Genomic DNA, 25,425 nt, shown 5'->3' on the forward strand with positions numbered 1-25,425 from the left:
CCTCTCTCTGCACCCCCCTCCCACTCATTCTCCCTCCCTCTCTCTCTCTCTCAAAAATAAATAAACATTAAAAAAAAAAAAAGAACATAGATTGGGGAGTCACACAGACCTGGGTTCAAATCTTGCAACTGACTACCACTAACAGGCAATATCATCGATTACTAATGATGCACCAGTCACTTTCTTAAGTGCTTTGCATATGTTAATTCACTTTCAAGTTACAACAACCTACATGGTGGGTACTATCGTTACCTGCATTTTAGAGATAAGGAAACGGAAGCACAGGGAGGTTATATGATTTTATCAGTTCACACAGCTAGAATACGGCAGAGCATGGATTTGAACCCAAGTGCTCTGCTCCAAAATTTGGTGCTCTGAGTTACAAGGTTAACATTTACGATAAGGGTAAAAGTCACCATGGTAGTGGAGAAACTATCAAGTTCCAAGTGCCAGGCTGTTTTCCTTTTTCCTTTCATGTATTATCTTATTTAATTACGGCCACGACTTTGTGGAATAGTTCATATTAGGCCCATTTTAAAGACGAAGCAGGTGAGGCACAGAGGAGTCAAGTAACCTGCCCAAGGTCACAGTGGTAAGAGGATGAGCTAGATCCTGAAAGTCATTTGGGGGGGGTGCATGTGGCCACCTGGAGGGCTCCCCTGGCCCTTCTCATAGCACCTCTTCCTGGTTCTGCTCTGCATCTGAGAGCAGTGACTCCTGCCCTCCCTGCCCCAGCATGCCAGTTAGACACTCCTCTGCCCAGCTCCTTACAGGGACTCTGAACTGTCCCTCCCTCAGTCCCCCACCCCTGGTGGTGGAGGGGGTGGAGCTGGGAGGAGGACTCCTTTCACTGTCTCCAGGTCAAGGTATTGGTTTGAAGGGCTTGGTTTGGGCAGGGCATGGGTTCCTGAGGAGGACTGCCTCGGGAAGTGAAACCGAGGTGGGTCCTGGGAGGGGGACACCTAGTGCACTTTCCCCCTGAAGGAGCAATTACCCGTCAATCCACGCTCCCCGCTGCTGCCCTCTGAGGAGAGCGCTCAACTTCGGAGGGTTCAGATGAGGCCGCAGGTGAGGTGTCAGGGCTGTTTTAGTGGTGGAGGGTGGGTAGCAGAACAGAGAAGGTTCTCACTAGATCTTTCAGGCTCACGTAAAAAACTGAGGCGAAAGGGCCTCTGAGCTCTGAATGAAATAAAGGTTAAGTCTAAAATAAAATGATGCCCCTGCCTTGGGCTTGGGTAGCCATTTTTGCTTTTCAAAGTGTTTCTCTAATTGTGAAGAAGGTAGGGCATATGTCACAGCCCTGAGTAAAAAAGCAGGGGCGGGGGCAAACAGGAGTCTCTTTCCAGAATCCTCCAGATGCTGTGGGGCTGCCCTAGGCCAGTCAGGGGAACATCAGGGACACAGATTCTCTGCTGGGGTTGGATGGAAGTAACTGCTGAAAGCCTGATCTCAAAGGTTGAGAAAGCCTCCCTGGGTTCTTCTGCTGTGGAGGGAGTCAAGCAGCAGGAACTCTCTGGCCTCTATTTTCCCACCTGTGAAATGGGACAGGGAGATAGAGTCGAAAGAATAGCTGGACTGAGAGTCAGGAAAATGGGGCTTTCATCCAGCTTGGCAGCTAACACTGTGTGTGTGTGTGTGTGTGTGTGTGTGTGGTTTATGAGGGTGCGTGTGGGGTGGGGAGCATGCTGTCTCAGGGCCTCAGTGCAAATAGGTCCCTGCCAGCACTAAGGACTCACCTCAACCCTCCTTTCTTGCAGGGACTGAGGACAGAGGGCTGTATGTATCTTCCCCATGGGCAGGGGCCAACACCTACAAAGCATCTTCCTACCTCAGCTTCACTCATCCAAACACCATCAGGCCCTGAAGCATCCAGTACTGACCAACATACCTGTTCTTCCTGCCACCCTGTCCCCAACTCTGGCACTCTGCCTGCAGTGGTCTTTTAACTGGTCTCTCAGGCTCTGGCCTACCCACACAGCTTCTGGCTAATCTTCCTTAAAACACAGAGACCGTGAGGGGCGCCTGGGTGGCTCAGTCGGTTAAGCGTCTGACTTCGGCTCAGGTCATGATCTCACAGTTCGTGAGTTCGAGCCCCGCGTTGGACTCTGTGCGGACAGCTCGGAGCCTGCAGCCTGCTTCGGATTCTGTGTCTCCCTCTCTCTCTGCCCCTCCCCAGCTCCTGCTCAGTCTCTCAAAAACAAATAAACATTAAAACACACACACACAGACTGTGATGTTTTCTCGGGTCTCCAATCCATCCAGGCCAGGCAGGGGACAGTTCTGTTCGTATTGGGCTTGTCGCCTAATTTCCAAAGTCCCATGCTTAGTTTCTTTCCTAAGTCTCCTGGCTTGGCTTCCCGGTTTAGGTGGCTGGGAGATCCTAGCTTCCCCAAAGAAGGACTAGCTCTGAGGTAGAGCCACACAAGTACGGAGGCTCAGCCACAGCGGGAAACCTGCTGGCCCAGCCCTTGGCCCAACCCGCTCTCTCTCCCTGCCCCAACCCTCCTGCTCTGTCCCAGCCCCTCCACTTTGCCCCATCATCTCACCCAGCCAAGCCCTCATACTCCCCCGCCTGACTTTCCATGAGCCACTATAAAAAAAAGCACCGAAGGAGAGGGCACTAGTGGGGTCAGGAGGATAAGCCCTGAGGTACCTGCGGGCTGACTCACCCACTTCTACTGGCATTTGGGTCTGGTGCCCAGTGAGGGGTATGAGATAGGGGTGAGGCAGAAAACCCAAAGCCTCTTGAGAATGCACCAAGGCTGGATGGGTGAGGCCTAGGAGGGGCCTCTTCCTCAAGGCTGGACCTCGGCCCTAAGAAGCCTGGGCTCCCCACCCCTGATCTCGGCCTAGTCCAGCTCAGTGGCCCTGCCCTCACAGATGGTAGAGACTGTCAGAGAGGGGCTAAGGTATCTAGGAGAGAAAAACCATTTGAATTCTAACAGCCCTTCCAAGGCCCAGGCTGGGAGCATTGGGTGGGTCCTCGCTGGAGGTCTGGGGTCTCCTCTGAGGCTTCTCCCCTTTCTCACCCACCCTCCTTGTGGCAGCTGGGCAGGGATGCTCTGAGTGCGTCGCTGGGAGGGCCCCTCGTGGTGCTGAGAATTCTCCACAGGCTAGGGTGGGAGATGCCGGGATGGGCAGATGAAGAGACTGGGCGTGCTGGGTGCTGGGGATGGGTTGGAGCTAGGGGACCACAGCTTCCACAGGACAGAACTGATGCAGGAAGCAGGGTCAGACTGAGGTCAATGGCCTTCTGAGTTGGGGTTCATGGAAAGGCCCGGAGACTGTTCTTGTGGGGCTGGGCCTCTGATGGCCTCTGTCCACCTAAAACTCAGAGGAGGGAGAGCAGTGAATCCAGGGCCCTCCTCGGCTCTCCCCTACCCCAGGGGCCCCAGGGAACCTGTGCATGTCTTCCCTCCTTTGGCCCAGGTGAACAAGGTCAGGAGGTGGAGCTGGGGGATTCAGACCACGTGCTCCTGGCCATTGTTTACATAATCTGGAGGAGGAGCCCTAATGAGACATTAACAGCTAATTAGGCACTGTGGTTCCTCCTCCCCTGTGACTCACCGAGCAACTGAGGCTTTCTTTCCCTGCTCTGACCAGCATCTCGGCCAGTCCTGGCCCCTCGGACACGCCTCTCAGGCACCTATCCGTTCCATAAACATCAAAGGGGTGCCAGGCACTGGGGATGCAGTAAAGTAACAAGCTAGACAAAAACCCCTGCCCTCAAGGAACTTACATTCTGCTGGAGGGAGACCATCAACAAACAAGTCAGAAAAAAAGGATGAACAGTGCTGTGGCGAGAAATAAAGCAGGGAGGAGGAGTAGGCAGTGTGTGCGTGCGTGTGTGCTCAGTCACACAGGATTGTAAATCAAGCGAACACTTGAAGGAGGGGACACAGGGAGCTGTGAGTGGATCTGAGGGGACAGATGGAGGCATCTGAAGGTGGAGAGGTCCCGGGCTGGGAGTGAGCCTGCCGTGCTCAGGGGCAGCAAGGAGGTGCACATGGCTGCACCAGAGCGGGCGGTGGGGGGCATGGGAGGAGGTGAGGTCAGGGAGGACCTGCAGGCCCAGGAAGTCATCCCTGGAGGCCCAGCAGAGGAACGATGTGACCTCATTCACACTTAACAGGATCAACCCGAGCTGCTGCACTGAGCACACACTGTGGGGGCCACGCCAGTGGGAGGCCACGGCGGCAATTCAAGAGGGGGACCAGGGAGTAGCCATGAAGGTGGAGACAAGTGGTCAAATTCTGCCTAGAAGGTGGGGCCGATAGAATTTGCTATAGGGCCAGAAGTGGGGTGTGAGGAGAGCGGAGGAGTGGAGGATGTCAGCAGGGCGTTTGACTTGAATGACTGGAAGGACAGAGTTGCCATTTACAGAGATGGAGAAAAGGCTGTGGGAGAAGCAGGGGTTTGGCGAGAGCAGGCGCTCAGTTTCAGACGTATTAGGTTTGGGGTGCCTATTAGGTTTCCAAATGCGGATACTGAGTGGACAATAGGAAATTTGAATCTGGAATTCTGGGCTGGAGATCAACTGTAGGGCCATCAGCATAAACGATGGTATTCAAAGTCTTGAGAGGATCCTGACTTGAAAGATCCTGTAGAGAGTGAGCGTAGAAAGAGAGGAGTTGATGGCCCTATGGCCCTCGGTGTGAACAGGGGGACAGGAGAAAGACAGGACAGCTGGTGGCCAAGATGCCCAGGGAAGAAGATGCTTCTGGGTGGAGGAATGAGCAACTGTATCAAACAGGCTGAGGGTCTGGCAAGATGAGGGCTGAGAAATGACCACTGCTGACCCTGCTGAGAGCATTAACAGGGTTGAGAGAATTCGAGAAGGACTGGGAGGAGAGAAAGGAGGAGACAAATTGGAAATACAGGTATCCCTTGCTTTCTGAAAGTTTGAGTTACATTGTTTCATTTTTACCAAAGACCTGTCGTACCTGATTTCGCTAGCCAAAAGAAATCCAAAGAGGATTTTCACTTTTACAAAAAAAATGGCGGGGGGGGGGGGGCGTGGATAGCATTCAGTATTTGCTTTGCAGTGAGCTGTTATATACAGTGAGCTGTATATATATATAGTATATATGCTATATATATACTATATATATATAGTATTTGCTTTGCAGTGAGCTGTTATATGATAGAGGCAGCATGCACCCCAGACAACGAGTGGCACCCCCGAGCTCCTTCCCTGGGAACTACACCCAGCATCTGGGCATCAAGCCGCCACAGTTTTGAGCAGTGTCTGTGAGCATCTGTGTTTTATCTCTATTTATTTTGTGCATCATGTCAGCAAGATATGTCCTAAGGTAGCAGAAAAACCTAAGAGAGGTTATTTTGGAGGGGGGCTGGGATACTCAAAAATTTTTCCATAGACATTAGTTGCTTCTTCGCTTATACCATTTCAGCTTACAAAGGTTTCATAAGAACGCATTACTTTTGGGGGAAGCTTATCATCAGTGTAGATTCCCTTATAAGGATTTTTGCTCTAAATGGGGGTGCTGCAAAGGGATGTGGGTCAAGAGTGGTGTGTGTGTGTGTGTTTCCAGATAGAAGAAATTATAGCCTGTTTCCATGCTAATGGGAATAGTCCAGTAGAAAGGCCAATACTGATGGGGGCGGGGCGGGGGTGGAACAGGGGGTTTGCTGGAAAGAAACTTCCAGCCTCTTCCCAAATCCAAGCTAATAGGAGTTGTCTTCTTTGAGGGGGACCACAGGGGTGCTGGAAGTGGCACCAGGCTGGGCACAGGACACCTGGGTCCTATCCCACATCTGCCAACTCTTAACACCCAGGGCTTCGGATGGGGAAAGCAGGTCTTATAACATCAGTGCTGCCTCCTTCCCTGGGTTGTGGTGCAGATCCAATGAGGTAATAGGTGTGAAAGTGTTTTCTAAAATGTAAAGGGTGGAACAGATGGCTGGGATTATTTTTACTATTCTAACAACACAAGGGATTATTAAACAAATTTAAGGGATTACTATTCATCCAGCCTTCCTTGTATGTACAGCCTTCCTGCTTAGCTGACATACTGGCTGTGATCTGATCCACAGGAATCCAAGTAAACTCCCCTACTCTCCACTGATGCTCGCCGTGCTCCCCCTCTGCCCTGCACATTGACCCCTCTTCTTCCATTTGTCCCTGGCAAACACTGTCCTCTGAAGCCTCCTGGGTTCACTTCCCCCCATGTGACCCTGCATTTTTCTTTCCTCTTGGTCTTATTCCCCACCCCTTCCTTTTCATTGAAAGAACTTTTTAATGTTTATTTATTTTGAGAGAGAGAGAGAGAGAGAGAGAGAGCAGGGGGAGGGGCAGAGGGAGAGAGAGAGAATACCAAGCAGACTCTGCACTGTCAGCACGGAGCCCGACGCGGGGCTCAAACCCACAAACCGCGGGATCATGGCCTAAACCAAAACCAAGAGTCCATGGCACAACTGACTGAACCACCCAGGTGCCCCTCATTGGAACTTATTTTAAGTAGGTCCTGCCTGGAGGAAAGAGAGTATTGGTGCAGGAGCCAAGAGAAGTTAGTGCTGCATGGTGACCTTTCTGGTTTGCCCGAGATGTAGGGGTTCCCTCAAGCAGTGGGACTTTCAGTGCTCAAACTGGCAAAGTTCTGGGTAAACTGGGAGAAACTGGTCAGCCTAGCCTTGACCAAGGCCACACTTAGTTGATATGCCATCATCTTGCCAGGAAACGGGACAAACCATTTAACTTCTTTGTGGTCCAGTTTTCTCATCTATGAGAGGAAGGGCTTGGAGTTTCACTAGATCCCTTTTTAGTGCCTTCAGCACTAAAACATTCCAACAAGGGACAGGAGGGTCTGGTCACTCCTCCTGCTGGTGTTGGTGTTTACCTTGTGTGCCCCCTGAGAAGAGGTCACCGAGATGAGCTTGCCCACCTGGGCGGGTCCCGGAGCACCAGCACATTCAGGTGCCCACCTGAGCAAAGGGCCTGTATTGGGCTCTTCCAGGCAGATGTCTGTCCCTGGCTACCTCCTGTCTCCTGGGCATCTCCCTGGGGCCGTCCCGAGCTCCTCCCCACGTAGCCTCATACCCAGAATGGGGCTCTGCAGCCAGACCATCCAGGTTGTCACTCTGGTCCCCTGCTTCCTAGGACGCTGTGTGAACTCCGGCAAGTCGTTTAGGCTCTGAGCTTCGGGTTCCTCATCTTAACCTGATCACAGCAGAAGCTATTTCACAGAGTCATGGTGAGGGTTAAACGCACATGGAGAGCTTGTTGGTGGGGGGAGGCGTTCAATAAATACCGTCATCATCATCACCATCAACACTCTCAGTTTGGTGACAACAACCACGACCACTGGGGATCTCCCTTGCTCCAAGAAGCCTTCTCAGATTTTCCCTAGGAGAGCAATGACTAGCTTAGTCCCCGTGGCCAGGGCACCCTCATTCTCTCACCCCTGCAAGCAGCACTGGCCCTCCCCAGGAGCCAAGGGTGCCTCTTCCCAGCTCTGTCTAAAGCTCCAATCCTGTTACCACCTTCTTCCTCCCCTGCCCAGCTAAGCTGGTGTATCTCAGAAACCAGAGAGCATTCCCTGAAAGCAGCGCTGAGCCTTGACCTGCCCACAGGAGCTTTACAAGGTGTTAGGGAGGAGGTCCATGAGGAAGACGGGGATAGTGGAGGGGCTTGGGGAGGTGATCAGAGGCTGAGAAGGCGGGGCCCCCAGGGAGCCACACTCACCAACGTAAACACGCCTGCTCCCAGAGCGGCATACACAGCGTGGAGCCAGGGCACCTGTGGAGCAGACACAAAATGGGTATAGGGTGACAGGCGGCAAAGGAGGGCTCAGTCCAGAGACCGGGGGATGTAGCACAGACCTCCCTGGTGGGTTCCCTCTCTCACAGCAACCCCCAACCCTCCCCAGCAGTCCTGAAGACGCCCCAGGACAGAGAGGGGTCCTTGATTCTCTGTGTGCTCAGGGTGCGTCTGGGGAGCCCCAGGATAACAGTGATCAGGGAGGGACTGGCAGGGGAGTTCCCAGCTGACATGTACTTGGTGTTCCCTCCATACACAGCCCCGGACTCAGGCTGGTCGAGGGAGACTCAACCTGTTGAACCCCTGCCGTCCTCCCTGCCTGAGTCTGGCTTCAGGCCGCTACCTCCCGCCGCAGACACACTCATCCCTGTCCTGCGTGGGGTCTGTCTGTTCCTCTGTAGGGGAATTCCCTAGCTTTGCCTGGAGGCGTAAGGGGCTCAGAGGTCTGTGTGTGTGTGGTGGGGGGATGGGGGGAGCCTATGGAATCCCTGCCAGCCATTCATGATGCGATTGCTTGCAGCACCCCTTCCCAACCTTGGCCACCCCTAGGTCTCAGGGGCACCCAGCTGGGTGTGGAAACCCTGCAGGTTTCAGCCATGCTTCCCTCCACGGGGCCTTCCCCCAGAAGATTCTTGGAAACAAAGGCAAACCAGTAGCCTGACCTGGATCAATAAACGGTTCTTTGAAGTTTGGAAGCCACTTCCTATAACTGCCTCTCCCCCATCCTAGATACACAGAGGGCCCCCAGACCAGCTCCGGCCCCTCCCTTCGTCAACAGGATCCTGGGAATTGCCAAGGAAATGCCAGAACCAATCCTGATGTCCTGGACTTGGAGCCAATACCCTGCGGACTGGGGCTGGGCAGGATGGGGTGGGGGGAAGGGGGAGTGGGGAATGCCGCTTCTAGCCTGGCAGAAAAGGGGGAGTGGGGGGACCATGCACCAGAGGTGGTTAAGAGGAGTCCTGGGTGGGGGTACAAGCACTGAGCCCTTAGCAGGAGTCTAATAGCTTCATCCTCTGGGTTCCCAGGATTAAACCTCAAGCCCCTCCTGTGATGCCCTCGGTCTGCCCCTTCTCCACCTGCAGCACGCTGACTGCCTCAGTCACCCCTGAGCCCTGTGCTGTCCGAGCTGCATTTCCCAGGGCAGGCTGGACAGCTGAGATTTGGCTGGCCCCATGGACACCGTAATGGGGTGGGGGTATGCTCAGACCCCCACTGCCCCACCTCCTTCCTGCCTGGCCAGCCAGATTCTGGCCCTCTGCACTTGGCTGATCCCCCAGGGGCCCCAGGAGGTCCTTCTTCAGGGCCCTTCTGGGTTTGGTGGCGCTATGGAGCTCGTGCGCTCCGGTCCCTGCCCAGGGTTTAAATGTGCTGTGGCTTCTCCCTCGTCCTCACCTCCCCCTTAGAGGGGAGGATGAGAAAGGTGAAGCCGGATGTGGCTCATGGTGTGAGCAGATGCCCACGCCTGCCAAGAAAAACCTCCTTGTTTGTTTGCTTACACTGCCAACCAGCTCAGGGCAGGTGCCAGGAGGGCTGGACAGGATGACAAGCTGTGGGCCTTTGGCTCTGGGCCTTCCCTGGAAGGTGGGGAGGAAACGGCACCCTTGGGCGAGGTGGGGCTCTCCCTCCCTCCCCAGGGGCCCCACTGGGAGACCCAGGGACTCACGTATTGGAAGGGCAGGAGGATGGCCAGGATGAGTCCACTGAAGAAAAGAGTCATGAGCAGCACGAAGATCACACCCTGGCAGGAGGTGAAGTCAAACTGCAGGGATGGGACAGGTGTGAACCATTGGGCCGGCACAGAGTGGCTTGGCACTCCTGGGGACCCCTGCTGGGCGGTGTGCTGGCCAGAAGGCTGAGCCCTAAACAGCAGGCTGCTGTCTTATGCTCCCTACCTAGAAGCTGGCGTCCCCCCTCCTCCCCTCCTTCAAGTGGCCTCCCAGACTCTACACACCCCTTTCCCCCTCCCTAGCCAGGGACCCAAGCTTTGGGCCCCCCATCCCATAGGCCTTGTCCCGCCCAAAAGCCCCAGAGCTGACCTTAGTCTGGAAGCTAAAGACGGTGACTGAGAGGCAGACGAGAGCCGTGATGCCCAGACACAGCAGCACAGATGTTGTGTTGTAGTAGCTGCGGGACACAGGGCCGGGGGGCTCAGCTTCAGGCAGGGGTCCTGGTTTCCCCCGGCCCTCCTCCCAGGCCCATCGCCTTCTGCGGGGACCCGATCCCTCAACCTCTGGCCCCCAGCCTCTCTCCTGGGTTCTGCCCTCCCCAGCATGCTTAGACTCAAACTCCTCTTTGCAGAGGATGGAGAGGGGTTTGTGCTGGTACCAGGGAGGCTTACAGGGAGTGGTGTGACCACCCAGGCTGGGGTCTCTCAAGCTGCAGTTTGAGAGAGGTCATCTTGCTCTCCTCCATTCCCCACCTCCACCCCCCAACCTGGCCAGGTCCTGCCGTCACTGTTCAACGGAGTGTGTGAGAAGAGGGCTCCAGGCCAGTGTTTCCTGCCTGCCTGGACCTCCACCCTCCCTGAACGCTCTCTGAAGGGGTATGTTCAGGGGCAGCTCCCCTCAGAGAGTGGCCCGTTCCCTTCCACCTGTCCCCTTTACCTGGACAGCATCCCAGTGAGGTAGGCCATGGACAGGGTCTGGAAGGAGAAGCAGGATGAGGGAATGCTCCAGAATCCAGCCTTTGGGGGTCCAGTCTGGGCCTCCACTCCTTGGGCACACCCCTCAACTCTGCATCGGCCTCGCCCCCACACATTCACTTCCACAACTCAGGCCTGGTGAGGAGCGTCCTGACGGGCCTGCACTAGCTGTGTTCCCTTCTTCCTTTCGCAGCCCTGCTCTTCCCTCCTCTCTATGACCTACTCTTGTTTATCCATTGCTCTAGGATGCCACATTCAAACCTCTCAAAAACAACATAACAAAGAAAAGAGACAGTGGCTGGAGGAGTCAAGGGTGGGGGAGACTAAGCCTATTTGGAAAGAGAGGGTGGGATGTCTTTGTTGTAGAAGGGGGGTGAAAATACCCCGGCCTCCACCAGTCACCTCCCATTGGACATCTGCAGCCCAGACTTCCTGGCCCTGGAAGCACCCCCCCCCCCCGCTTCCTCCTCCCACTATGTGCACTCAGCATCTGTCCCCAGCCACCCCCAGGTCACTTACGAAGATGGTCAGGAGAATCAGGTTCCAGGGGAAATGCCTCCTGTAAGGCAAACCACCGAGTTCAGAGGAGATTGGGGGGTGCCGGCAGCCACGGGCTGGGTCACTGCAGCTGGGAGGGGGGGGCCTCTGCCTAACCCCATCCCCACTCCTTGGAGCCTCCTCCTTCAGCCACACCCCCAGGCGCCCCCATCTGTCGGTCCACACCACCCTGTTGCCACCTGAGAGGCGCCAAGGGAAGGAGGGAGGGGCAGGCTTGATGGAGCCCAGAGGGTAGAGCCCTCTCAGAAGTTCACAGCACACTGGCAGCAGGCAGGACTGGGGCCAGGGCTTTCGAGATCCTTCTCATGTTCCCGCAAGTTGTTCCTCAAGCCATCACATACCTAGGTCCAGAACAGCAGGCCAGGGTCAGATAGGTGGCGAAGAACACAGCACTGTGAGAAACAGATGGGCAGTCAGCCCGTGCCCCCGGAGGCCCCTCCACCCAGTCCCCTGCTCATTCCACTCTCTGCCCCGCCCCCCCCCCCCCCCCTGCTGTCCACAGGCACCAGGTAGTATGATTGGGTCGGGGGAACGGTGTTTAAGACCTTGGTCGTCCTAGAACCTGGCAACGGGCAGGATGGTGGTACAATTCCAAAAGCCAGGAATGGGAATTGGGTGAGCCTGCTTCTGGAAACATGGAGTCTTGGGTGTCATGGACAGCTGACCACCCAGTCCAAAGTGGCCTTCCCAGACACTCCCAATACTTCATACAGAAAGCTCGTATACGGTGTTTTCTAGGTGCCAGGCAGAGTGCCAGGTGCTTTATGAAGACTAATATAATCCTCACACCTTCTTGCTCCAGAGTACTAATTTATCACCACTGCCCCACGCTGCCTCCTTCAGTCCCCTCCCACCTTTCTCACTACTTGTAATAACCTTGTTACTTTATCGTTGGTCTACCCTACGAGGCTGCAAGTGAATCAGGTGAAGGGCCCTCATCTGTCCTGCCAGCGCCTGGCACAGGCAGGAGGTACCTGTGGTATGAATTTCTGGATCAGATGGCCATGTCCAGTGGAAGACTGGAAGGGAACTCAGGCACAACCCCAGAGACAGGGATTGAAGACTGAGGATTTTCTAGAGAGCAGTGGAAGTGACGGCCAGTCCGGGAGGTAGAAGATGAGGGGCTGAGGACCCAAGGGGCACGCTCACGCCTACCTACATGGATGCCACCACCAATGCATGGTCTCCAGCCCCCGGTGGACCCTGAACACGGCACCTGCCGTCCTCGCCCATCTCCCTTCTCAGTTTGTCACCTGTCCCCCAGAGCAGCAATTCCAACCATCCTCCCTCATTTGCAAACCTCCCGGGCTGCCTCGCTCCTGCAAGGTCTGGCCTGGTGTGTCCCAGAAAGATTTGAGATGGCGTGGAGCTCCCTTGGCCCCCTGCCTGCCACTGGCAAACGTAGTATCCCTTTCTTCTGTCCTTCCATCCCAGGCCAATCGCCCCAGCCTGGACTCTGGGCCCCACACCCTCAACCGCCCCTCCATGTCTATCTCTAGAGCATCACCTTTAGCATCTACCTGCACCTCTCCTCCTACACGAACCTCCTTAACCGCTCTCCATCTTCAACCCAATGTCTTCCCCAGTTCCAGCTACTTCCACTTTATCCACCCTCACAGACAAGCTGCTTGAAAAAGTCGTCCTCACTCACTGTCTCCTGCTTCATCTCCTCATTGCTCCCCAACCCCACAAACTCAGCCCCAGCCCCACTTAACGACAGCTGGCTTTGCCACATCCCCGTGGCCTTGTTGAGTCCAAGCGATACTTGTCAGTCCCTGTCTTGCCTAACTTTTCAACATCGGATCCCTCCCATTATTCCCCCGGTTCCAAGATGACACTCTCGGGTCCCCTCCTACCTCCTTGGCCACTCCTTCCCAATCTCCTTCAGAGTATCTAAATTTGCCCAGTCCCTTTGACACAGAGTCCCATCAGGCTGTCTCCCTTCATGCTCTCGCTGGGGGCTCGCTCATCCACGGGACTCCCTCTAGCAGGCAAATGCTCATGGCTCCCACACCCTCGTTTCTGATCTACGTGCTCCTTCTCAACCCCAGACCTGAATATGCAACTGCCTACTGAGCAGACATGGCCATTCAGAAACGCTCCAAACCCAACAGGTTAGGAGTGAACTTGCCCTCCTCCCTGCCCCTGCTCCCGTGTCTCCTATTGCAGAGGACATCACGCACGTCCAAGTCGCCCAAACAGAGAGCTCAGCATCCTTGACTCTCACCCAGCCTCGCCCAATTAATCACCTGGACCTGCCAATCCTCCTACCCAGGCAGCTCTCAGATCTGTCACCTTCTCTCCATGCCCAATACCACCCTTTTAGGTGGGGCCACCTCTCTCCATCTGGTCCTGCTGCCACCCCTGCCTTCCACCCTCCAAGCTACAGGCAGATCCAACCATGAGACTCCTTTGTTTAAAATTACCAAAGACCTGGCAAGGCCCTGCTTCATGTGCCTCCCTGAACCTACCTCCCTGGCCCACCCTTCCCTGCACTCCGCTCCTCCTCCTCTCTGCACCCTCACCACGTGCCTGCCACACTCTGCTCCTGCTGGAAAGGACTGACTGGCAGAGAAGCCTGACGCCTGGGTTAGAGGGGCTCCCTCCACGCACCACGGACATTCCTCAACCAAGGCCTGCACCCTCACACCCTCCAGGCCTGTTCATCTGAACCCCCACCCGGATATGGCATCTGGAGCGACCTACTCATTTTGCATTCCTACCACTAAGCGGGAGCCTGGCAATGGCTAGGTGGCCTTTAAATACTTCTGGATGAAATGCAAAAGAATAAGGGATGGAGGGGTGGAGATAAGCCTACTGGATTTGGCAAATAGGACGCCTCCATTTTCACCTTCTCCTATTCTTCAGTGGCTCTCGAGTGATGTGGAACAGTTGTCACAGTGATTGAGGGGTTCTTAGTATCGGGGGCCAGCGAAGGACAGTGGAAACATCCTGCCCCAGTTGAGAAACACTCCAGCATGTGCTCTCTTCTGGTCTCCCTTGAGTCACTGGTCAGTCACTTGGGCAATAATAATAACGATAATAGCCTTGTCTATGTGTGTCCTGGGTGTGGGTCCTGTCTCCCCGCCAGACTGGGAGCTTCCAAAGGGCAAGGGCCCCGTCTCCTTTCCTCTCTGGTCCACAGCTCCTCGACCCTCAAGACCAGAGGTCACAGGAAGGGCAGAGGGACATGACCTGGGGGTTACAGGGCAGCTTTGGAGCCTGACATTCGCATTCATAGCCCAGCTCTGCACTCCTATTGTGTGAGCTTAAATAAGTTACTTAATTGCGGAGCTCCGTTTCCCTCCTTTGTGAAACAGGAGCACTGGTACCAGCTCACAGGGGCTGTAGCAGGATTTTGAGGGCGCACAGGTCAAGCGTGGACAGGCCCTGGTACAGGGTAAGGACTTGAGAATGGGAGTTGTTAGTATAATCGGACTGGCAGCCTCCTGGAGAGGCTCTGACCCACCTCTCCCAGCTCTGGGCCTCACAGTTTCCTCCTCCGCCTGCTTCCCCACCCCCGCCCCACAGCCCTGACTCCTTCCCCGCCGCCAGGGCTCCGAGGGAGCAATCAGACAATAAGGTAAGAGCCCACCGAGGGAGATGACGGGGGCCTTGAGACAGCGGTGAGTGGAAGGCGGGGGCTGGCAGGCTGCCATCCCAGGGGGCAGAGAATGAATCACAGACGTGAAGGAGAGACTCACTGGCATGTCAGAGCCTGGGCCCCAGGCCTGGGCTGGAGCCCTGGTCTGTTTACAGAGTGTCAGAACAGGGGAGGGAGGCTCAGGTGGAAGCCGGTCTAAACCCAGTGTCCTCCCCCAACGTATCCCATTCTAGGGCCGATCCTGGACCAGCAGGGGAAGCAGCAGAACATGTAGGGGAAGTGCACAAGACTGTGCTGCTTAGCAAGTGATAACTTCTCCCTGAGCCTCATTTCCTCATCCGTAAAATGGGGATAATCATAGTGTCTGCCTGGTAGGGTTGTTTATAAGGATCAAATGACAAATACCCGGAAAGCACTCAGCACCGTGTCTCACACATAGAAAAAGAGTGGTTTCGTTCTTATTGCTGTTAAGGGCTTGGTACGTTGAAGGAGGTGAGACCCACTCGGTCTCAGACCCAGAAGCAAATTCAGGGGGCAAAGTGGATAGAGTTGAGGGATGGGGAGGGGACCGGACAGGACAGAGCCACAGGGTGGCTTTCTGGAGAAAAAAGCAGCATCTTGGTGCTGGGATTCCCAAGCACCTCTAAGGCTCTGTGATGCCCCTTAAAGGCACAGGGTCCAGGCCCACTCCTGATTTCTCCTCTCCCCCCCCACCCCCACCCCTGAGCCAGGGAGAGCATCTCTGCTTTCTGTCTGGAGATGTTGAGGAGGAGCGTTGTTAAACCTCACCATTCACGGGTGAGAGTCTCATGCCTGCCCTCAGTGGGGTGGACTCTGCCCCACTTCTGAGCCTGCTCATTCCCGGGCTGTCTCCCTGTCGCCATCTGCTCAGGACCTGGAGTCCTGCAGACCCTCCCACAGAAGTCCTGGTGAGGGGCCTGGGGACTCCATTCCAGAGTCCTCAGGGCACCTGAGTCTGCCAGGGGGTGCTGACGTACTGGGAGCCATGCCAACCTGCCATGTGTGTTGGCCGGGGTGGCCGTCCCTGGGGCCTCATTAGCTTTATCATACAGTGCCCCCAGTTCCCCAAGATGCATGCCTCCTTGCCTGGTCTGCAGACGGGTCCTCTGTTCTATGCCCTAAGAAAGGCTCTAGGCGTGAATGTCTCCTCCCCTGGGACTCCCAACTTGACTGAGCCTCCCCTCCACTCCTCTGCTCCTCTGAGGAGCCACTGAGGCCAGGATGGGCCTCCTTCCTGTCAGCCTATGGTTGGCTTGTATTAATTCAAGGCCCACCCGGACTGTTCTGGGTTCGGGATGGTTCAGGAGGCTTTGGGCTGAGCCCACATCTCCACCATACCTCTACCCAGGAGCGGGCCTGGGACAGCTGGAGTGCGCAAGCTCCTTGCCGGGCATTCAGAGCTCCCACCCCGGAAGGCCCCCCTGCTCTCTGAGATGTGTCAGATTCCTTTACATGGAGCCTTCCAGCCCTCTGCCGGTCTTGTCCCGTATTTACCACATGTACCACGTGCAGCCCCACTCCCACGCTTTTGCTTGAGCCACTTCAGTCTGCATCTGTTGAGGTGCACCCTCTCAAGTGGACTGAGGTCTTGGATGTCTCAGGCTCAGCCCTCCCGCCTCCCCTCCTCTGAGTGGTGCTCACTCCCGTGCTGCTTTGTGCCACTCACTACTTTTCCCTACAGAGGTCTCCTCCCCAGTAGCCCCAGTGCCCAGTATGGCGCTGGAGGAGAGAGCAGTGAGAGCGGTATTGCTCTGAGCCCAGGGTAGTTGTGGCCTGGAATTACCCCCAAATGACCCCTAATTGCTCGGATAGGAGGGTCAAGGATCACCTACGCCACCCAACTTCTTCTCTTAAGTTACCTGCCATGTTCTTTAAAGAATAGAGGGCAAGCAGGAGCCAAGTGCCTTGAGAAGAAGGGAGCCTGCCAAGTGGAGTGATTAAGAGCACAAGCCTCAACCTGAATCCTGGACTTGAACCCCAGCTCCGCCACAGACTAGCTGTGTGACCTTGGGCAAATTACTCAACCTCTCTGAGCCTTAGTTTTCCGAGATAATCATACCCAGTAGACTCGAGGATCGAATGCAATACTGTATATCCGGCGCACAGAACAAGGCCCAGCCCTTATTAGGCATTCTGTAAGTGGTAGTTACTATGATTAATAATTCATAGGCATTAATAACAACAATGTTAATAAGAGTAGCAACATTATCATTAGTGTGGGCCAAGGTGTTCCAGCCCCCCCCGTTTCCCCTCAGGGCCAAGGTCTGGGTCTCTCCAGCCAGGGCCCCAGCCCACCTCCCCTCTTTGTGCAAGCACCAGAACCTATGCCTGTCTTCTTCCCTCCCCCTCAGATCCAAAGGGCCCGTCTGGTCATGCTCTTGTGAGGACAGTCTTCTTTGGGGTGGAGAGAGCCATGGGCTTGGATTCTGTCCGTGGAGACTTCCCACCCTGTGCCACCGAGGGTTCTCTGGGAAGGGGCCTGGAGGCCTGGGGTATACTCACTAGGATGCCCAGTACCATCCTGGGTTGGCCTGGACATAGTCCTTAACGGGGTCACTGCAGAGAAAGGAGGGGGAGAGAATCAGAATCTCCCCTATGTCTCCATTTCCACGTCTGCACCTGCCCCACCACGGTTCCCAGGACTTGCGAAGAAGAAAGGAAGAAGGGATCCTGGTGGCATAGGGAGCCCCAGCCACAGTCCCCGGCTGGGACATGGAAGTACCCGGCTGTGGGGCTGGAAGACCTGAGAGGAATGACCACTTCCCAGGCACCAACAGGCCCAGAAGGTACCGGGTCCACCCCTGCTGGATAGAGGACTCCTCCGTGGGCACTCCCTAAGATTCCTCCCCAGTGTGAGGGCCTCCACTGCCCCACACAAATCTTTTCAGGCAAACATTCCAAAAGCAATCTGATTCAGGGACCCCCGCCCCAGGCCTTGCCATGGCTGCCCCTAGAAGGTGCTGGTTCACACAACCAACTCACCAGAAGGTAAAGAGAGCCACGACACCCAACGTCACCAGCAGCTGGATCAGTAGGATTGTATAGACCTAGGTTTGGGAGGGAGTTCCGGTCAGCTTGGGGAGCCCCCACCGGAGGCTAGGGAGGCCCAGGCCCCCAGTGAGGCTCAGCGAGTACCCCAGCTTCCCAGTGACTCAATCTACTCTCCAGACCTACATCCTATACCCTCCCCTTTCTTTCCTAGGGGTCACTAGAATGGACCCAGGACAAGGTGAAAGACAAGCAACTTTGCTCCAGAGCCCATCCCCACAGGACAAGGGGCCCCATGTATCTGGAGACAGGTTGAGACAATGAGTTTGGGTATAGCAGGGGGCAGTGGGGTGAAGCACTTCCCAGCAGGTGCTATCAGCTGGGGTCACTAGAGAAGGGGACACAGGGATGGCCTCTGTAGACAGAGGGCTGGGCCAGGGCCTTCTCAAGGGACACCCTGTCCTCCCCCCTGTCCCCCAGTCCTGGAAAGTTGGGAGGAGGTGGTTACCTTTCTGATGAAGACTCGGCGAACTTTCTGGTCGTCCCAACTGAAGGTGGTGAAGAGCTCATGGTCTCCAGCGGGGAATCCATTCTCATAGCTGGAGCTGCCTGTATGGACATGGGGAGGGCCATGAGGGCTCCCATGTATATAAATGCTGCCCCCAATGGCCACCTGTTCAGAGCTGACTTTTGTCAAACTGGCTCTCTGGACTGGGGAAACTTTTTTCTCTAGTTCCGTTCTCAAACCTCCCACCTCACCCCATCCCACCCTCAGACCTTTTCCCCCAGCTGCTTCTCCTGAGTCCTGAGAATACACTGTCATCTCCCTACCCCTTCCTTGCATGCTGACTGGGGCTCCCTGGGGGCCAATCCCTGCCATACAAATGTGGCCCTTTTCTCTTGTGTCCCCCACTCTCCTCCCTAAACACGCTGGCTCCCTTTAGTGGCTAAGAATCAGAGAGAGACAGCCACTCTCCCAAGGCCACCTAGCACATCTCAGGGTCTAAGGTCCTACCCCTGCCTGCTCTGAGGCCCTGGGGGTGAGAACCAGGGACTAGTTGGATGGGAGAACCTTCTGGTGCTCCAGCTGGGAAGCAGGGCAGGGGGAAACTGGAGGGGGAAGTAAAGCCAGGACAAGGGCAAAGAGTGGGGTATGGCTGGGGATGAAGTTTGGGGGCCTGGTCCCAGAACTGAGAAACCAGATATCAGGCCTGCGAAAGAGCATAGGATCCACAGTCAAACAGACCCACATGTGGCTCCCTCTTCTCAGACTGACTATCAGCCATCTTGGAGTGTCTTCTGCGATATGGGTCCGTGACACTCACCTCCTGGGGACAAAACTAGATGAAAGCGAAAGCCGATGGCTCTGTGCCTGGTGGGGACTATGCTGCCCTCTCCTTTGCACCCCTCATCTGGGCCATTCCTGAGGCCTCTGCTCTGTTCTCTTCCACTGTCCTTTTAATTCTTGCCATTTCTCCACGATCTTACCCTCCCTCCACAGCAAAAGCGTCAGTCTTGGTCTTTCAAAGCTGACCCTGCATCAAGCTCTTTGATGGCTCCCCACTGCCTTTTACTCAAGTTCAAGTTCTTTAACAAAGCTTCCACAGCCTCCCCCGAGCTCTCAGCCCCAATGCACACTGTTGCCTCCTACTTTTCTCCAGCCTGACTATATTTTTTTCGGCCACGTGCTTTCTTGCCTCTGCACATTATATTCTTTCAGCCTGAACACTCATTTCCCTGCCTCTTCACCAGGCTAACTCATTGAGTCTTCAGGACTCAATGTGGATACCCCTTTGTCCAGGAAGTCTTCCCTGACTGCCACACGGATTAGGTAAGCTGCCTAGGCCTCTATCACTGCATCTCTTTCATTGTGTGGTAGTGTCTGTTTACTTGTCTATACAGTCAGGCCCGTGGGGGCAGCAAGTCTTGCAAATCCATGCATCGCTAGAAATTTAGCACCTCTGGTCACAGTGCTTGACACACACTTAGAAATGTTTGTCGCATGTTGACTAAAATGAGCTTCCTTCCTGCCCTGACAGTTCCCTGGAAAACACTATTTAAGGCAGCTAGCCCTGGCAACCTGGATATGGAAAATGAAGAAGGGGGAGAGAGGGGAACCCACTGCAAACCTGGGGCCTGGAGGCCCTCACCCTTTTGTCTTCCACTTTCATGTGCGGTCTACATCTCCTGCCAAAGCCCAAATGGCCAGACTACTGAGCAGGCGGTGGGGACAGAGAAAGTCCTGTGGGTGTCTGGGGCAGTGAGAAGGGCTCACACAAACACCAGACCTTCATTGGCTCTCCAGTAGGTCACGGTGTGGTAGGTCTGCTTGGCTCTGGGCCGAGAGGGTTTGTGGTAAGGGGTGTGGACCATGGTGGCTACTCCCGGTGAGTAGAGGTTCTGTCTGAGGCATTGTTCCTGGGATTCCTTCTAGAATTCTGCTGGGGATGGTGGGAGTATATAAGATGGGGGAGGGGGGTTGAGGGGCCGCTTAGGGAGGCTGCCAGGGCTGAGGAAGATTTGAGAAGGGGCCCTTCCTTAGCACGTGGGGAGCTGTATGTTCCCAGCCCCCAGGCAAAGCTCCCACAAGCTGCTCAATCTAACAGAGGGGCTCCCACGGGCTGTGATTTTTGGTCTACAGGGAGCTGGCATTCACCTGGGTAAGTATGCCTATGAATTATGCCTGGCCATGAGAGGCACTAAGGCTGGCATCCATATACCTTCCCCATGTCATGTCCTCCTGTCCCCAACAAAGGCCTGGAGAAGGGAAGAGAGGTAAGGAAAGTGAGGGTGAAGTGATCCTCAGACCCCTGGCCCCCAACATCCCTGGGGCCTTCAGGGGGAAGTTTTGGACCAGCCCACATGTAAACACGACACCTCCACTCACAGGGAGCCAGCCACAGCTTAATGCTGCCCTTTCCTGTGTCTACTCTGACCTCTCTCCACCCTTTTAATGTACCCCTTTGAGGAAAGCCTTTCTAGAATAGCCCCTGATCCACCCCCTCCCCCTATTTACTCCCTCTATTTGCCCTAGCTTGGCGACTTGAAAAGAATCCCCTCTTCCCCATCCAAGAGTACTATGACAGAAAATATTGTGTCTCTCCCTTTTCATGGAGTCCTCCTTGACCTACCCTTGGAATAGCCCTCCAAATCCCAAGCCTTTGACAACAGAGCCTCATATAACAACCATACAATGCATCTATTTATGGGCAACTTCCTCCTACCCAAGTTTTTCCTCTGGGCCTACCACTCCCCATGATGTTCCAGCCTCCAGGAGCTGAGAGACTTACTAGGATCCACATAGGCCCAGCTGGGATGGAGAGGCACAGCCGACGGGGCTGGGGGGAAGGCCCCTGCCTTCAACCCCTCTCCAGAGGTGGCCTCCTCATAGGAGGGCGGGGCCGAGGGCACTGCTGGAGTCTCCTTCTTCTCACCATTGGCCTGCTGCTGCCCCTCTGTCCCGGGGGCCTTGTTAGCCACGGAGATCTGTGGAATAGAGGTGAAGAGAGACAGTCACCAGGGAAAGGGTGCCTTCCAAGTCCTCCCCACCAGCCCCCGATATCTGGAACTTCCATGGGTACTTTCTCACCTGCACTAGGAAGGGTGGGGGTGCAGACAATAATTTCCCTATTTTACACGGGATATGGAATATTATTCAGCCTTAAGAAAGAAGGAGATCCTTCCATTTGCAACAAGGCTCAGTGAAATAAGCCAGACACAGAAAGACAAAAACTGCGTGATACCAGTTATATTGGGAATCGAAAATAGCCAAACTCATAGAAGCACAGAGTAGAATGGTGGTTGCCAGGGGTTGGGGGGTGGGGGAAATGGGAAGGTGTTGGTCAAAGGGCACAAAGTTTCCATTGTGCTAGATGAATAAGTTCTGGAGATCTAATGTACAGCATGGTGATTATAGTTAACAATACTTTATTGTATACTCGAAATCTGCTGAGAGGGTGGATCTTAAGTGTTCTCATCACACACAAAGAAAGGTAACTATGTGAAGTGATGTTAACTGACTTGATTGTGATCATTTCACAATATACATGTATATCAAAACATTCAGGTCGTGTACCTTAAATATATACAATTACCATTTGTCAATTACACCCCAATAAAGATGGTGGCGGAAGAAGACTCTCCCCCTTCCCCCTTTTTTTTCTTTATAGATGGGAGAACTGAGCTCCAGGAGGGTCAGGGCTGGCCAGAGGCACACACTGAAGCTGGAATAAAAACTGAGGAAGGAGAGGGGAAAAAAACTGAGTGACTCGGTCGGTGAAGCGTCTGGCTCATGATTTTGGCTCACGTCATGATCTCACAAATCATGACATCAAGCTCTGTGTTGGGCTCAGGTGCCAAGCCTGCTTGGGATTCTCCCTCTCCCTCTCCCTCTCTCTCTCTCTCTCTCTGCCTTCCTGCATGCACATGCATGCCCTCTCTCTCTCAAAATAAATAAACTTTTAAAAAAAGTTTAAAAAATAACTGAGGAAGGAGAAATTCTTAGGAGAGGCCACCATGGGGCTGTCCCTGGGGCAGAGAAGGGGTGTGTATGGTTCCACTGTCTCCCTGGGGTTCAGGGAAGGGCCTGGCACAGAGTAGGCCCTCAAGAATATTATTGAATGAAAGATTCTTTCATTTAATCTCCCTGCTCCCTTGGTGGTTATATTTTGACCCCTGTTTTTTTTTTTTTAATGTTTATTTATTTTTGAAAGAGAGAGAGAGAAAGAGAGAGCAGGGGAGGAGCAGAGAGAGAGAGGGGAGGAGAGAGGATCTGAAGTGGGCTCTGTGCTGACAGCAGAGAACCCAATGAGGGGCTTGAACTCACAAACCATGAAATCATGACCTAAGTTGAAGTTGGATGCCCAACCGACTGAGCCACCCAGGCACCCCTGATCCCTGTTTTAAAATGAGGGAACTGAGGCTCAGAGAGGAAGGATGACTTGTCCAAGGTCACAGAGCCACACATAGCCCATTGGGCTGCAGAGCCCAGGCCCCATCCACTGGGACTGGCCTCCTTCTGTTGGGCTGGAGATGACACTAGGAAGGTGGGGATGGGCGAGCAGGGAAACAGAGAGGGGTGAGGGGAGATATGAGGAAGAAAGGGGACCATAGAGTGGGGAAAGGGCAAGAGGTCCCTGGTGAAGGGTCCTGTTTTGGCCTCATCCTGTTGTGAACCTCAGCCTCTCTCCCAAACCAGAACAGAATCACAGACCTTCAGTGTTGGAAGGGATCTCAGAAGGTATCTAGCTCAACCCTTTCCTTCATTTGACAGATGAGGAAACTGAGGCCCAGAGGGAATTGTGCCATGGCAGGTCGAAAACTCAAGCCCATTTACACTCAGCACTGCCCCAGGCCCCAGAGGGTCCACTGAAGCTTTGGGGAGAGGATGTGAGCTGGAAGGGCCTGAGTGCTGCCGCCAGGGAAGGGAAGACTGTGGGGGAGGGGGTGTATGAAAACTGACCGGCAACAACAAGACTAAGCCTCAGAAAATGAATGGGATTTAGTTCTGGCTTCAGAAAGAATGTGTTAAACCCGAAGGGCCGCAGAGGAAGGCCGCTGAGTTCATTCTTTGTAGGTTGCGTCCAGCTGAGGCAGCCCAGAGGGAAGCGAGCACCAGAACATCTCTGTCTCCACTCAGCCCTAAGGACCACTGAACTGGAAAGTTCTTTTCCATCCTCAGAAAGCCTGTGAGCCAGCTGGGGGTCAGAGGCAGAGGAGGCGGGGCAATGTGCTACATTCACTGAGGACAGGAGGCGATGTCAGCAAAGTGACTGGGGTGGGGGGGTGGAATCAGCAGTAGGTGGGTGTGGGGAGGGGGCTTCTCATTTTCACCACGGTGAACACCCCCCAGGCCTCCTTAGGGAAGGGCCTTGAGGAGCCTAGGCCTGTGAGAATGGGGCCCTGGTTCACCTGCTGCCCTCCCACTCCCCAACCTCCTTCCTCATCCAGACCAGAAGGCTCACATCCAGGAAAACCCATTTCAGCCCACCAGAACCAAGGTCCTTTGAAACCAGACCCAGGAAAAGAATTATCACCTCTGACTTCAGCCCTGTCACGAATGGGCCCTCCTCCCAACCCCCACCCTGCCGATGGGCCCCAGAGCCTCCTGGGCCCTGCCCCCCATACACACACACACACACACACACACACACACCCTCATTCCCAAGTGAGGCCTGCCCAATGGCAGGAGGTGGTATCACCAGTGACATCATTTTGAGGTCTCAGGAGCTTAAAAACAGAGAGGAGGGTCTGAGAGCCCAGGGAAGGATGCCATTGGCTCTGAGGCTCATCTTGGAGAAAGGAAGGGGGAGTGTAGGGGAGGCTCCTCTTCTGTTTTCTCTGCCCAATCCTTGGCACCCCCAAAACAGAGGGCCAGAGGACCCTCCCCCTTTGCCCCAGGCCCTGATTGTTGTATAATTCCACAGGCTGTTGATGTTATGTAACCACACTAGGCCAGCCAAGTCTCTGCCCCAGCCCTTCCCCTCCATTTCAGGCCTAAAACTAGAAAAAAAGAGACGACGTTTTATCTGGTTCCATCTAGTCCCATGTCGAGCCAAAACAAAAACACAAATTAAAGCATCCTGATGCAGGGTTGCCATAGTAATCCCCTCCCCCCCCCCCCAAAGCATGTGTCCAGATGTGGAATGAGTTGGCTGGGGGGAGGGGGTGGGGGTTTCTGTGGAGGTGGGAAAGATGAGCATAATGTGGTTGGGGCAGGATAGGCACCACTCCTTGGGGCTCACCCAGGTGCCCCCCTCTAGTCCCCCTACCACACCCTGGACACCCAGGTTGATTCCTTAAGGGAAACTGGGTACCTGTGAAGGGTACTGAGATGCCAAAGCCCCTGGGGTGAGAGGGCCTGTTGGGCAGGAAGAGGCCCTGACCTATCACTTGAAATGCGCCTTTTGGTCCTCTGACTGCAACAAGGACCACAGAGGACCTTCGCACAAGCGCCGGGGAAGGATGCTTATAGTGGTCCAGAGAGTTTGCTCGGGATGACTGGGAGCGGGGAGCCGAAGGATGAAGGATGATGGTGCAGGTGGGGGAGATGCCGGTACCTTTCCTTGTGTCATGGTGCCGTCTCTCCGGGAAGGGGTCCCTGAGGCAGGGGCGGCCGCTTGGGTCACCGCAGCCTGCCTGCGTCTCTTCCTTCCTCCGCGTGGGTTCTAGCAACATCCACTGCAGCCGGGCCAGGCGGACCGGAATGTACCATTCAGGCGCAGGAGGAGGAGGGGGCCCGGGGGCGGGCTGGGAGGCTGCTGCGGAGGCCGCTGCGGATTTACAAGCCCGTGGGGAGGAGGAGGCGCGCCGCCCCCTCCCCCGTCCCCTCCACCCTGAACCCTCATCCCGGGACTAGGGAGCGCGTGCTGCAGAGCCACCCAAGTGGATGGGTCCGCAGGGCGGGAGGAGGCGCGGGGACTCCGTGACACCCGACCAGCTGATGCTGCCTGCCTGTAACTGGAGCTGGGTGTCAGGGCCTTATCGCTCCACCATCTCTGCCGCTGACAGGTTCTTTCTGTTCAAGCCTCAGCCTCCCCCTTCCCTGCCTCTGGATGCGTCCCAGATTTCTGTCTCCATTTCCACCTCCCCTCTCATCTGTTTCATCATCCACGGCAGAGTGGGGAAAGTCTCCCACGGCTGGCTCATCTACCCTCCCTGGCTTCTAATAGGGCCCCTTGGGCCCTCAGTTCCTATGGGCCTTTGGCAAGCCATATAGGCACCTCTCCTTTGCCTCCATTTTCCCACCTGTGAAATGGGAGCAATGGGCCCCTCCCTGCCTTGTCGCAGAGGCCTAGTGTGGGAGGATGCAGGTGCTGGTGTTTTTGTTTTTGT

At 55.0% G+C, this 25,425-nt stretch overlaps 1 protein-coding gene across 2 annotated transcripts in view; it reads right to left on the reverse strand.

Moving 5' to 3' along the window:
• The window catches only part of FAIM2 (Fas apoptotic inhibitory molecule 2), a 30,730-nt gene extending 5,929 nt beyond the window's left edge, over positions 1 to 24,801 (reverse strand). Inside the window, exons 1-11 of one of the 2 annotated variants that reach the window (XM_043563835.1) lie at positions 24,651 to 24,801; positions 20,883 to 21,078; positions 18,101 to 18,201; positions 17,587 to 17,651; positions 17,107 to 17,160; positions 11,321 to 11,371; positions 10,941 to 10,980; positions 10,384 to 10,421; positions 9,817 to 9,904; positions 9,444 to 9,539; positions 7,703 to 7,756 (exon numbers count right to left, since the gene is read on the reverse strand). In XM_043563835.1, the coding sequence (XP_043419770.1) occupies positions 7,703 to 7,756; positions 9,444 to 9,539; positions 9,817 to 9,904; positions 10,384 to 10,421; positions 10,941 to 10,980; positions 11,321 to 11,371; positions 17,107 to 17,160; positions 17,587 to 17,651; positions 18,101 to 18,201; positions 20,883 to 21,078; positions 24,651 to 24,665 (798 nt within the window). In that variant the 5' untranslated portion in view covers positions 24,666 to 24,801. Of the gene's footprint in view, positions 1 to 7,702; positions 7,757 to 9,443; positions 9,540 to 9,816; positions 9,905 to 10,383; positions 10,422 to 10,940; positions 10,981 to 11,320; positions 11,372 to 17,106; positions 17,161 to 17,586; positions 17,652 to 18,100; positions 18,202 to 19,880; positions 19,981 to 20,882; positions 21,079 to 24,650 lie in introns of those variants that run through there. The other variant, XM_043563836.1, reaches the window with a different exon arrangement.
• Between the last annotated feature and the right edge of the window lie 624 nt (positions 24,802 to 25,425).

This window comes from Prionailurus bengalensis, chromosome B4 (assembly GCF_016509475.1).
Source record: "Prionailurus bengalensis isolate Pbe53 chromosome B4, Fcat_Pben_1.1_paternal_pri, whole genome shotgun sequence".
Lineage (NCBI taxonomy): Eukaryota > Metazoa > Chordata > Mammalia > Carnivora > Felidae > Prionailurus > Prionailurus bengalensis.